The sequence below is a fragment of the Pipra filicauda genome, unplaced genomic scaffold (assembly GCF_003945595.2).
Source record: "Pipra filicauda isolate LSUMZ 115617 unplaced genomic scaffold, ASM394559v2 scaffold436_size1054928_pilon, whole genome shotgun sequence".
Classification (NCBI taxonomy): Eukaryota; Metazoa; Chordata; class Aves; order Passeriformes; family Pipridae; genus Pipra; species Pipra filicauda.
The window spans coordinates 4,733-16,846 of record NW_024104572.1 but is presented as its reverse complement, the minus strand read 5'-3'; the positions used below and the strand labels follow the sequence as shown (position 1 = coordinate 16,846).

The following is a 12,114-nucleotide window of genomic DNA, read 5'->3' as shown; positions in this document are numbered from 1 at the left end:
GAGCTGAGACCTGTTGGTCAAACTACAGGGCAAGGAGGAAATGCACATGTGGCAGTGGAAGGCAGCCCAGGTATCCTGAGCAGAGTCTGAGGACACTGCCCAGTTTTGTAGGGATGAGGTCAGGGAGGCCAAGGTGCAGCTGGAGCTGAACTTGGCAAGGCACTCAAAGAGTAGCAAGAAGGGTTTCTACAGGTATGTCACCCAAAAAAGAAAGGTCAGAGTCAGTGTACCTCCCCCTCCACCCCCTCCTCATGAGCAAGACTGACAAACTGGTGACAGTGGATGAGGAGAAGGCTCAGAGAGGTGCTGGTGGATGAGAGGCTGGACATGAGCCAGCCATGTGCACTGGCAGCCCAGAAACCACCTGTGTCCTGGGCTGTATCAAAACCAGTGTGGGCAACAGGGTGAGGATCCTGCCCCTCTGCTCTCATGAGACCCCACCTGCAGAGCTGCCTCCAGCTCTGGGGTCCCCAGCTCAGGAAGGACATGGAGCTGTTGGAGCGAGTGCAGAGGAGGCACCAAGAGGGATGGAGCAGCTCTGCTGTGAAGACAGGCTGAAAGAGTTGGGGTTGTTCAGCCTGGAGAAGAGAGTGCTGTGGGGAGACCTTATTGCTGCCTTTCAGTACTTAAAGAAGCACTGAATAAGTACTTCTTACAAGAAAGATGGACCAGCATTTTAGCAGGGCCTATTGCAATAGGACAAAGGGTAATGATTTCAAACTAGAAGGTAGATTTGGACTAAATATAAAGAAGAAATTTTTTACAATGAGAGTGGTAAAGCACTGGAACAGGATGTCCAGAAAGGTGGTGGATGCCCCATTCCTGGAAACATTCAAGATCAGGTCGGGAACAACCTGATCCAGCTGAAGATGTCCTTGCTCATTGCAGGGGTTTGGACTGGATGACCCTTAAAGGTCTGTTCTAACCCAGATCGTTCTATATTTCCATGATTATAAAAGTGGTAAAATGTCTCTTGCAGTGATTGTGATTGCATTCAAAAAGCTGTGTTGCTGCATATCCACTTAGATATATTTCTCTTGCACAATGTCACCTTGTGGCAGCTTAATCCTGTGAATAAACAGCATTGCTGTAAGATGCCTTTGCCCTGACATGACAAGACTGTGGTGAGATTTCTGTCTTTTGTAGTCTAGAAGTGACACAAATGTTTTGCTTCCCTCACTAGAGCATCTTGATGCCAAAAGAGCTGGGGACCTTTCTACACTGTTTGATGTGGGTGGAATCTTTGGTAAGTTTTAATACTCATATTTCACCCTTATTCACACCAGTTCAGGGAAAAACTCTGGTACACACAGATTACATATATTATTATATAGTCTTTGTGTTTTGTGTCCACTGAAGAGGAGTGGCAGTAATATTATGGAATAATAACTCCATCAGCTCTGACTCATGAGTCTGGGTCGTACCACCTATCAAAATATCTTCCTTTTGCCACTCTAACAAAACAAATTGTATATTGTGTATTTTCTGTGGGCACAGAGATGATTTGCCACAGGTGTTTTGGTTTTTTTTAATTATGACTGCATGTGATAAAATTGGGAGATTGTCATAATAATGAGGCTATTACTTTCTAATTTGTGAGATGACCAATGAATAATTAAATTTCGATGCCAGTGTAGACTGTATAGCTCACAATAAAACAAATATCATCATCCTGAAGCCTGGTTTACTTAGCACACACATCCATCCCCTGTCCACCTCCCCCACTTCCCTTATGGAAATAAGCCTTGTATCAGTCCATTGGAAAATAATGCTCATGACAGAGAAGTTTCCCTGGATCAAGAGCTGAGTAGACCCTGGTAGTTCAAGATGTTGGTGTCCAGGTGTGTTGCAGTTTCTGTTCCAGTCTTGTGCTGGGTGTGACTTCTGCCATTTTTCGCTGCTTCTTTCATCCCAGAGAGCAAATAGCCAGAGTCAGTAGTACCTTAGAGATGTGGCTGATGTCTTTGAGCAGCATCTGATTCTGCTGTGAACACAAGCTTAACAACCTTCCAGTGCAGCTTGGACCTCTGGCATTTATATTTAAATACAAGTAGGATGTGAGCACTTTGTAGATGGGCAGCTGGGAAGGGAGAGGCAGGCCCAGGATGACATTTAGGAATCTGGAGAATCCAGAGACCTTCCTTTCCTTCTCCCTGTACCAAGTTCCCTTTGTATAATTTTGGCAGCTCCTTCCCTCAGGCCTTGCAACCCCCTCCAGCCACGCACTCCCATTAGTGCAATGTGTACAGTTGTTGGCAAACACAAGAAGTAGGGAAAATTAAAGAGCTTGGATTGACTACCTGGAGAGAAAACCACATATTTCATTTGCCCTAAGATACAGAATAGCTCATTTCCTGTGGTCAAAGCATGACAAAGACATCAAACTTGAGAACTTGAAGGAGTTAAGAGACCGGTGAGTAGCTGGGCACAACTGGATTCCAGAACACCAGCACTGGGGCCATGACCTGCCAAAAAGGCTTTTTGCCTTGGATATTCGGTTGGAATAAACAAGGAAGAAGAACAATAGTCTGCTTCTGTTATCTTCAAGTCATAACTGGTTGGGTTAGTGAGGATTTTGCTGCGTGAATTATGTTGTCAGGCTCACACGCTGTGCTGCTGTGTATAACTGTAGAGTAAAAGCCATTGGGTTGTGTTGCATTGAGTAAACTGATGTCTTTTGTGTAAAACAGGCACTGAGTGTTTTCCTCACACACCTGTGTGTTCTTCCAGGTGGAATTTTGGCAGGTCTCATTTCAGACAGGCTGGAGAAGAGGGCATCAACCTGTGGGATGATGTTATTGCTCGCAGCACCCACGGTAAGAGATTGCCCCTCTCAGCTGTGGCTGAGACTGTGACAGCATTCCTTGGACAGTCCTGCAGGCAGCATCTTCTAACTTGGATATAAAGAGTTCAGGCCAGATTAAAAACTGGCATGGAAAGTTGAGCCAAGAATAGACATTTGGGACTGCCTTTACTAAACAAGCAAATAAGTTTAATGTATTGTTTGTCATAGATTATATGGAATCTTTCACTGTGTTGTGAAAGTAGATGTGTAGTTCTTAGCCAGAATTTTACCTGCTCAGAGGCTAAAATTTCTGTGCTGTAGCTGTTGGAAAACTGGCAGTCATACACAGGAGATGCATTTTTCTTTTATTCTTTTGTGAGCACTGTTCTGTGCTGTGTTGAAGGTGCAGTTGGAGAGTTTAAAACTGAGTGGTCTCATAACACAGCCCTTCCTTCTGACAGGACATACTGGGGAATAGGATCATACCCTTTTTCTCCCTCCTGTATCCAATCAATCATTCTGCTGTGGTCTAAAAGGATTTAGTCAAACCTGGAACTAGCTTTCATGTAATACCAGCTAAGATATTTTGTAGTTAACATGGGGAAAATAGGGAACCTGGGATTAGTCTGTGTGTTGATATTCAGAATACTCATTTTTCTGGCTTCACAGTTGTACATGTTCTCTACAGTCAGTAAAATGGGACTTGAGGCTACTGTGGGTGAGTATTTTTAAATTATTCTGCCTAGCATTCTGTGAACTTTTAATTTATGTTCCTTTGATGCTCTTTCCTTTTTATTTTATCTTTTCCCTTAGAGGAGGAAGTTTGGAAGCAAGTTCCTTAAACTTGATCTTGCAGACTTTTTACAGGGTAAAGGGAGGAGGTAGGAAGCGAGTAAAGGTTGGCATGAGAACAGTGATTTAGTTCATATAATTAAGTCTTTCTGGAGCTTGTTGTGTCAGTGCAGGCTTCTTATTATATTCCCTATACCAAATGTCAGAGGTGTTTAAAGACTGCTTGTAGTACTTTTGACAGCAGTATTTACTTGTGTAGGCTGAATTCACTTGTGGTTTTCTATCTCTTACCTCAAAGCAGAAATTAAAACACAAGTACAGACAGTAGTGTCTCCCCTGCCTAAAGGCCTCAGTCAGTTTTAGGATCCCGTGGTACTGTACAAGCAGAAAAGGGGCTTATGGGTGTATCCTGTGAGTAACCCTGCTCTTACAGTCAGTTTGGTCAAATTGTCCCCTTTTTCTGACCTACCAGGATCAATAAAGGCCCTGGGAAGTGCTTTTCGTCTCAGCCCCGTCTTCTGTTATGTTTGAGAATTCACACCATGAAATAAAGCATTTTGAAGAGAGGGAGGAATATATGTTGGTTTTCTTTCTTTCCCAATTCTGTAATGGGGTCAGGGGAGCCAAAGATGGATTAAACCATTTGGGAACCATAGGCTGTGATGTCTCCTGTTAACAGTCTTTCAGGCAACTCAGATTTTCCACTTTTTTAACTTTCTACAGTGATGCTGCTTATCAGTGGTGCCCTGGTGAATGGCCCTTATGCCCTGATCACCACTGCTGTCTCTGCTGACTTGGTGAGTTTGGCTTCCACTCCGTTTCCCTGTAGCAGTTTGGCCTCCAGAGAGAGCCCTTTGACTTCTGCAGGGTCAACAGGGAAGGGACTGCATTGTCCCAGAGCAGAGGAGCTGGATAGGCAGTGCTGAACTCCCACTGAGATTGTTTTAGTTTGTGTGTTAGTGTGAAGGAGTGCCATGCTTGTGAGAGGCCTCTAAATTATTCTTGACCACTAACAAGGCAGCAAACCTTGTAGATGACAGCCCAACACGAACATGAAGGTTGCATGCAAAGCCAGGCCTCTGTACAGGCGCCTTCTCTCTTTTTATGTTTCATATCTTTAAATGATGGGAGGAGCTGTACCTGTGTGAGAGATGAGCTGGTGACTTAATTCCTATCGGGGAAGAAAGCTATACCTGCCACAGACTTTTACAAAAGTAGAAGTATATAAAAATAAAAAGTCAGGATTCACATGGTGCCCTCAGCCCTGCAGTTACTCAGGCTGACAGCACTTCAGGTGGATCAGGTCACAGATGCCATGTGAAAACATCAACCCCACTGCTGTTCATTAGGGAGGCTTTGGAAGGTGTTGGTTCCTCAAGGCACCAAGCAAGAAGCAGAAGTCCTCTAACAAATGTGCTAAATACAGGAAAAGGAGCAGGACAGAAATCTCTGGAGCCTGTCATTGGGCTTGGAGGTCTTGGCAAGACCAAGGTGGCCACAGTGCATTGCCCATTTCATCCTTGTTGAAGGGGCTGCTGGCTGGAAGGTCGGGCCTGACTCTGCTGGATATTTAAGCCATCTTCACAACATGTATCTAATGTGGAGGGGTGTGAGCTGGATGATGTTGCAAGGACTTTCTTCAGAGTTCAGCTTAGGAGGGTCTAAGCCGTCTTTGTCACTTCAGGGTACCCACAAAAGCCTGAAAGGGAACGCAAGAGCCTTGTCCACAGTGACGGCGATCATCGATGGAACTGGATCTGTAGGTAAGCCAGAGCTGAAGATCACCTGCCCTGGCTGGGGTAGGTTAAAACTAAGGATCTTTGACAAACTGGGCTCTCACTTCAGCTCAGGACTCAGAACAGCTTTGAAAATGGGGAATGGCAGAGACTTGGCCTGAAACCTCTGGTGGTCCCACACCTGAGGGTGGGAGGAAGAGGGTTTTAGACTGATGCTGGGCACAGACAGCAACAGTAGATGCCACTTGTTTCTAGGATCAGGGATATTTTATTCATGCCCTCTGCACTGGTATGTGGAAGGGAAAATTGAGTAACATTCAGCTTAACACTAGATGATCATTTTGTTGAGCCAAGGGCAGACATTTATCACACACGTAGCCTTCCAGCTTCCCTGGGTTAGGTTTCCCTTTGGCTTGTATCTCTACCAGTAGTGTTTTGTACTTTCTGGGACCTTTTAATACTTAAGGTAATACTGAGTTAACTAGAATCTTAGAACATGCTGAATTGGAAGGGACCCATCAGGATCATGGAGTCCAACTCCTGGCGCCCCAAAAATCCCACCATGTGCCTGAAGGCATTGTCCAGACACTTCTTGAACTCTGTCAGGCTCAGTGCTATGACCACTTCCCTAGGGAGCCTGTTCCAGTGCCCAGTCACCCTCTGGGGGGAAAAAACATTTCCTGATACCTAACCTAAACTAGGTGGAAAAATTGATACTCTGAGTAACTGTATTTCAATATAGTACATCTTGTATTGCACAGCTTGACAACACCAATACTGTATTTTAGGTGCAGCTTTGGGGCCTCTCTTGGCTGGTCTTATTTCCCCATCTGGTTGGAACAACGTGTTTTACATGCTCATGGTGGCAGATGCATGTGCCTTGCTAGTAAGTCTACAAATATTATTTAGTGGCTGTGTATTCCCTCTGTGCAAAACTATCCCAAAATGCAAGTTTCCCTTTGCAATTTCAATACTCTGTCTTCTGTGAAACGTCCACTGTGTAGGAAACTTTCAATTAAAGAGCAAATCTGCTCGTTTTGAAATTCTCATCTAATTTTAATCAAAAGTGGAGACTTAGATCTGATGCAGTTCCTGAGCAACAGGAATTAACAGCTGTTAATTGCTGGCTGAGCAGCTTCCAGCAGGCTTAGTTGTAAATAAACTTTCATATCCAGACCTAGAAGTTGACTCAGATTCCTCTCACGGCAGAAGGACTTCTGTTTTCTTGAAAGGAGGTTGAGCAAAGTGGTAACAAACGTTCTCCTACGTTGCTGTATCCCCAAAATCACCGCGATAATGAAGCTGTTGAAAGTTAATACATCACATTTTCCAGATGGGCCCTAAGACTGCTGTATTAGGTTGGATGAAAAACTGGCATCCTAACTTTTGACAGTAACCAGGAGCAGATGTTTAGGGGAAAGGAGCGGAGCGCGCACACGGTGGTGGCTTGGTTCAAAGCACATCCATTTTCCCTTTTTTTTCCTCCTGAAATCCTGTGTGCTTGAGAGAAAGATCTGAAGAGGGCTTTGGGTTGGGTTTTTCTCGTTTCTGACTTGCTCTGCTCTGCTTTTAAAGACCGAGGCAAGCACAAAAAGAGGCAAGGCAAGTCTTGCTGTACCTTTGAAGTCAGTCTTGCTGCACCCACCTGTAGGTCACGTTTTTGTGTGTTCCAGAGATTCCCCTGGCAGGTGTCTGTACCTGCTTTGTTCTCCCCCAGACCAGAATCATGCTGTGAACTACCTCAGAGGTGTCCTGAAGTGTCACCTGCTTCTCCTCTCCTTTGAAATCCTGGGTGGAAGTGCTCTTGAAAGGGCAGGGTGACTGTGAAACACTCCCAGGAGCTGATGCTGAGAGTGTCAGACTGTTCCTTTCTGACATGAGAAAGTCTTGCTTTGAGTTACAGTTGAGGCTTTTTTTTTTTTTTCTAAATTCAAGTTAACCCCAAAAATTTTAAATTTCACATTTAGGATGTGAAATCTCTGGAAATTCAGTAAATAGATTAGGCAAGTTAATAGCTGATGTATTTTGCCATATTGGTGGTCAACAGTATGATAAATCCCAGTTTGTGCTGTTTTCAGTATTAGGTACTTCATACTGCAGAGTGAGGTTTTGGAGCTTATTGTACTTCTCCCAAGTAGACCTAAAGCTCTGTTGTGGTTTTTTTTTTTTTCTTTTATAGTTATTGATTAAAACCAAGTGAAAATAAAAAAAACACCAGGCTTCTTTCCAGAATCAGTTAAAACACTACATTTCTTTGCAAAATCGATTAAAACACCTTTGCAAAGCTCTGTTCTTGAGAGGTTTGACCCGGCTGTTGTAATAAATCCTCTTGTTCTGGTTTTACTGTCCTTTCCACTACAGCATAAAGTGTTCAAATGTTATTTCTTCAAGGGAGCCTAGAGGGGCTTTAGTCTCTTACGTGGTGTTCAGTTCTGTCATTCTTGGCCACTTCTGTACCTCTAAAATGTTAGGTTTAACTTCTTAAAACACTAATACTTAGAATAGTGAAGAAACTTCTATTTTATAACAGTGAGAGTCTGAGGATAATGTAGCCTGAAACAGTGAGGAACCCTGAACGTTCTATTTCTGTCTTTCAAGTACATGAGAATCACCAATTTTAATCACTTTGCTGGTACTATCTTAGTAGTCCTTTTAAAGTGCACTTGAAATTCCTGATCCAGCACAGACACACCAACTTGGCTCATCTTGACTAATTGTGTGATTAAAGCTTTTCACACACAGAGTTGTTTTTCCAAATAACAGTTAAAATACTTGTATGCTCCAAAATTTCTATCTGCCGTGTTTTCTTGAAGTCTTGGGTTCCCTCTGCTGGTTTCTTTACATGTTTGCCAGAAAACTGTTCTGGTTTTTTTATGAAAAAATTGATCTCTTAGTTGCAGAAAGGAAATTACTTTCCTCTTGGCTATTCATTGTGAAAACTCCTCCTCCAAACATTGACTGAGCATCTGTAAATCTTTGAATTTTTTAATTTTTTTTTTTTTTTAAAACTGAGTTAAGCATTACAGGGTAATATTTCAAATGAGAAACTCTTCAAGTAACAATGAACATCTTATCCTGAAATAAGTTTCTTAGCTTATTTGTTTGTCTGTTTATAGATACTAACACAGATACTGTGATTGTTTTCGCAGCTCTTACTCCGTCTTATTCAGAAGGAGCTTCAGTGTGATGCAGATCACACTCTGTAAGTGCTATGTATTGCTATTGCTTGTTAATAATGGTTTAAAACATGTTGCTGATCCTTTCATATATAATCATCAAGGTTGGGAAAGACCTCCAAGATCATCAAGTCCAACCTTTGCCTTGTAATGCATAACCTAGACTGAAAATGTTACAGTTAATGTATGTCCATTTATGTCTGGGTTAATTTTGCTTCAAAAGAATAATCCCAGTTTGATGTTTTCAAATCATGAACAGTTTTCTTCAGAACATCTTTTAAAAATATCTGAAAACACGCTTCTGTCACAGTCTCTTGGTTATGGTGTATTTTTTCCTGGGTTTCATCCTGCAGGTGGGGAATAAACCCCTCTATTCCTTGGTCTGTGTTTAATAATAGTTTCAAATGCACATTTTTCCAAAAGGTCCCCTTAAAGAAAAGGGTGACTCTGAATTTACAGTGGTTTAAATGGAGGGGGGGGAAAAAAATCCACTGAATCAGTGGGGTTATGCCAGCAGATGCAAAATCCAAATTGAGCCCCTTGTTTGCAGTTTTGGAGAAGTAAAATGGAGAGAGAATAGAAAACACATGGCAGGGGATGGATCGTGGACTTTGGAGTTGGTGACTGTTATGTCTCACACCTCGACCTTTCCTGCCTGGTTTGTTCTTTTCCAGGTTTAAGGAGCACTGAGCTACAAGAGGGGAGCTGGAATAAGGACTGTGCCAGTGGTCGGAGCTCTTCCCTGAAATCCAGACTTCATGGGATGTATTATTCTGTATTTAAGAGATTCTGTTTGGTGAAGAACTTTGCACCATTACTGGAAGCAATGTGAGAAATGCAGCTGGTAACTCCCTGAAGCTCTTTATTTTTGCACATGAGTAAGTACCTCAGGATGGCAACTATTCATCAGACGAAGAGATGGGAACTTTGGGAAGGTTTTAGCAGCATGCCTCAACTGAGCCAAAGAGAAATACCAAGTGCCTTTTTTGTTTCTTTTGATAGGATCTTTTTAATTAAACTTATGAACTGTGTTTTTGCCGAAAATCAAGGCGAAACTGGAGCAGAAGGAAGTTGAAATTGTACCAGCCCGGCAGTGGCTGTCCCAGTGTCAGTGAGCGAAGTGTGTGTTTCTTATGTCATCTTGTGTACATTGAGGGCATCTCTTTGTAGAGGACAATATCAGCTGGTTATTAAGATGTGCTGCTATTAGTATTTTGAAGCTGCTCAGACAGTAGCCACCCACTGTGTTATTAGTTTTTAAGTACAGTACTACTTCCCAAGGACAACATCCAGCCTTTTGGTAGGCAGTGGAATGGAATTTACTCTTGCCATGTACTGCAATTAGCAGTTTTCACAGAATCTCTGGATGAGTGTTAGTCCTCAGTTAGGATTGTGCAAAAAAAAAAAAAAAAAGGAGTCCTAAGCAACAAAAAGCAGCTTATGAGTCAGAATTTCCAGTGGGAGCTCTAATGATTTTCAGGGCATTATAAACTGACTGTGCAAACGTCACATAATTGTCTGCCAGGCTGGGCTGAAATGAGAGGTGGTTTCTCGTGAACTGTGAGCTGTCCTTTTTCTTACAGCACTTGTGGCTTGAGCAGAAGAGCTGCCTCAGTGCCCACTTGCCACAGGGATCTCTGTTGGGTACTCGTGATTTCAGTGCTGGGGTGCACACGTGGAAGTTGCAGATCAGGGCCTTAATATCCAGAAATCTCTCTCAAGTGGCTCATTTCCAGTGGCTCTGAATTTCAGATTTGGAGCCGAAATATCAGAAAAATTACCTGTGTGGGCAGTAGTTTGTAAGAGAACATTTGAGTAACTAGTGTTATCCAGCAAATAGATGGTTTAATGTCTTCAGAACATGTAATTTCTTTGTACAGCTGCTTTGCAAACAGATGTTTCTGTGATTCTTTTCTTTTTTAAGATGTATAAAGTGAAAAGAAATCCTTTTTGTATGAGGTGTTTATACTTAAATCACAAAGGCTAGATTGTTGTCCTTAACTGTATTTATTAAAGCTCTAGGAATATGTCTTGTTCTGAACTATGCTCTTCAGTTCTGTGAAACAATGCAGCAGTCTTTACACTTGATTAACAGAACACTCTGAAACAGTCCTGCAGAAATGTCTCATCAGCTGCTGGTGTTGTGTTCCACGTGCTGGCACAACACCTAATTTCCAGGGCTGTAATTTTGTAGTTGCTGAGTCTTTTGAGTCGCTTCACTGGTTTGATTCAGCACCTGATTTATGCTTGACTTGAACACTGTAAGAAGGTGCTCGTTTTTAACTGTTTTGCTGAATGGAGATAGAAGGAAAACCTCAGTGCCACAGGGCCTTAAGGAAAGTATTGGGTCCTTGCAGAGGAACTGTAGGTAGGCCCTGTCCCTGCACTTACCTGGATGAATGGTTGACTTCACACATTTTGGGTAAGCCTGTTCAGACCACTGGGGAAGGTCTCGACATCTGAATGCATGAATCTGGGCTGTGCTTGGGCTTTGGGCTGCAGTTAAATGTGAAGGAATTCTGCAGCAATGTTACTTGAAAGGACTTCTATCCCAGTGGACTGAACCAGCAGAGCTTTATATTTTTATTGAAACAATTCAAACCCTGCTGCGCTCAGATTTTGAGAAGCTGTTCCCTGTGGGCTGAGGTCTTAGTTTAAAAAGCTTTTGGTTGTATTTTGCAGTTACAGGCTGTAAAGATACTTAACTGTGTTTTGGGTTTTACTTGTTGGGGCTGCTGCTGTTATTTATTTATTTATTTGAATAGCTTTTGCACTTCAGTGACTGGGGTAGGGGTTAATGACGAAGCTGGAGGTGCTGGGCTGAGGCCTTCCTTGCATCGATTGTAGGCAGGAATTGGGACTCTCAGTCTGCCCATATCTCCTTCCATGTCAATCTGCAGCATTTTGGTTCCTCCCAGCTACAAAATTGCTGGACAAAAAGACAAAGATTTGCTTTTCGTTCTTGAAAACTAAAGATCCCCCAGGTTGTGGATAAACAGTGTGTTTTGTTAGTATTGGGTGTCAATATTCATTGATCTGGAAATGAGCAAGACTGACAAAGTTGTGTGTGTAGAAATGTGAGTGACCAGTAGGTACAACCAAATTTAAATATTGTTGCAGGGTTCATTTGTTGTTTTTTAATGCTGGTTATTGTGAATTTTATCCTTTACCAACCTGTGTTGAATAAAAACAGATTCTGTTCTAAAATGAGAAGTGATGACTACTTTATCTTTTACATCTCCATGAAGAAATGCTCCATTTATTGGCTGGAAGGACAGATATCCCTGCTGGGACAGCGCTTCTGTCCCTTGTGAGAGTAATGAAAATGGCTCATTAGGAGAACAAATTAGAACCTTTTGTTTTAAAATCAGTGCCCTTCTTAATTTCAACATGTAATTTATTTTCATTTTGTGGAACTGTGGTTTGTACAACATCAGTATTTCCAATCAGCTGCATCAGATGGGTATATTCTGCTCACTTTGGTGTAGCAGGGAAGGAGATACTTGCCCGAGTCCACCTTGACACATAGTTTTAAGGTGACTTTTTTTGTTGTCTGCTTGGCTTGCTCTTCAGTATATATGGAATTGAAATTGAAAAGCTTCACCCTTTCTCTCTTGCTCTAATC

The 12,114-nt window shown here is 42.4% G+C and overlaps 1 protein-coding gene across 5 annotated transcripts in view; it reads left to right on the top strand.

The window, feature by feature from the left end:
• Nucleotides 1-11,699, top strand: part of SLC37A1 (solute carrier family 37 member 1) — a 38,985-nt gene extending 27,286 nt beyond the window's left edge. For all 5 annotated transcript variants that reach the window (XM_027741953.2, XM_027741946.2, XM_027741944.2 and 2 more), the window contains 8 exons: nucleotides 1,184-1,246; nucleotides 2,731-2,816; nucleotides 3,455-3,503; nucleotides 4,301-4,374; nucleotides 5,262-5,340; nucleotides 6,102-6,199; nucleotides 8,463-8,515; nucleotides 9,164-11,699. In XM_027741953.2, the coding sequence (XP_027597754.1) occupies nucleotides 1,184-1,246; nucleotides 2,731-2,816; nucleotides 3,455-3,503; nucleotides 4,301-4,374; nucleotides 5,262-5,340; nucleotides 6,102-6,199; nucleotides 8,463-8,515; nucleotides 9,164-9,179 (518 nt within the window). In that variant the 3' untranslated portion in view covers nucleotides 9,180-11,699. The remainder of the gene's footprint in view (nucleotides 1-1,183; nucleotides 1,247-2,730; nucleotides 2,817-3,454; nucleotides 3,504-4,300; nucleotides 4,375-5,261; nucleotides 5,341-6,101; nucleotides 6,200-8,462; nucleotides 8,516-9,163) is intronic.
• Nucleotides 11,700-12,114: the final 415 nt, after the last annotated feature.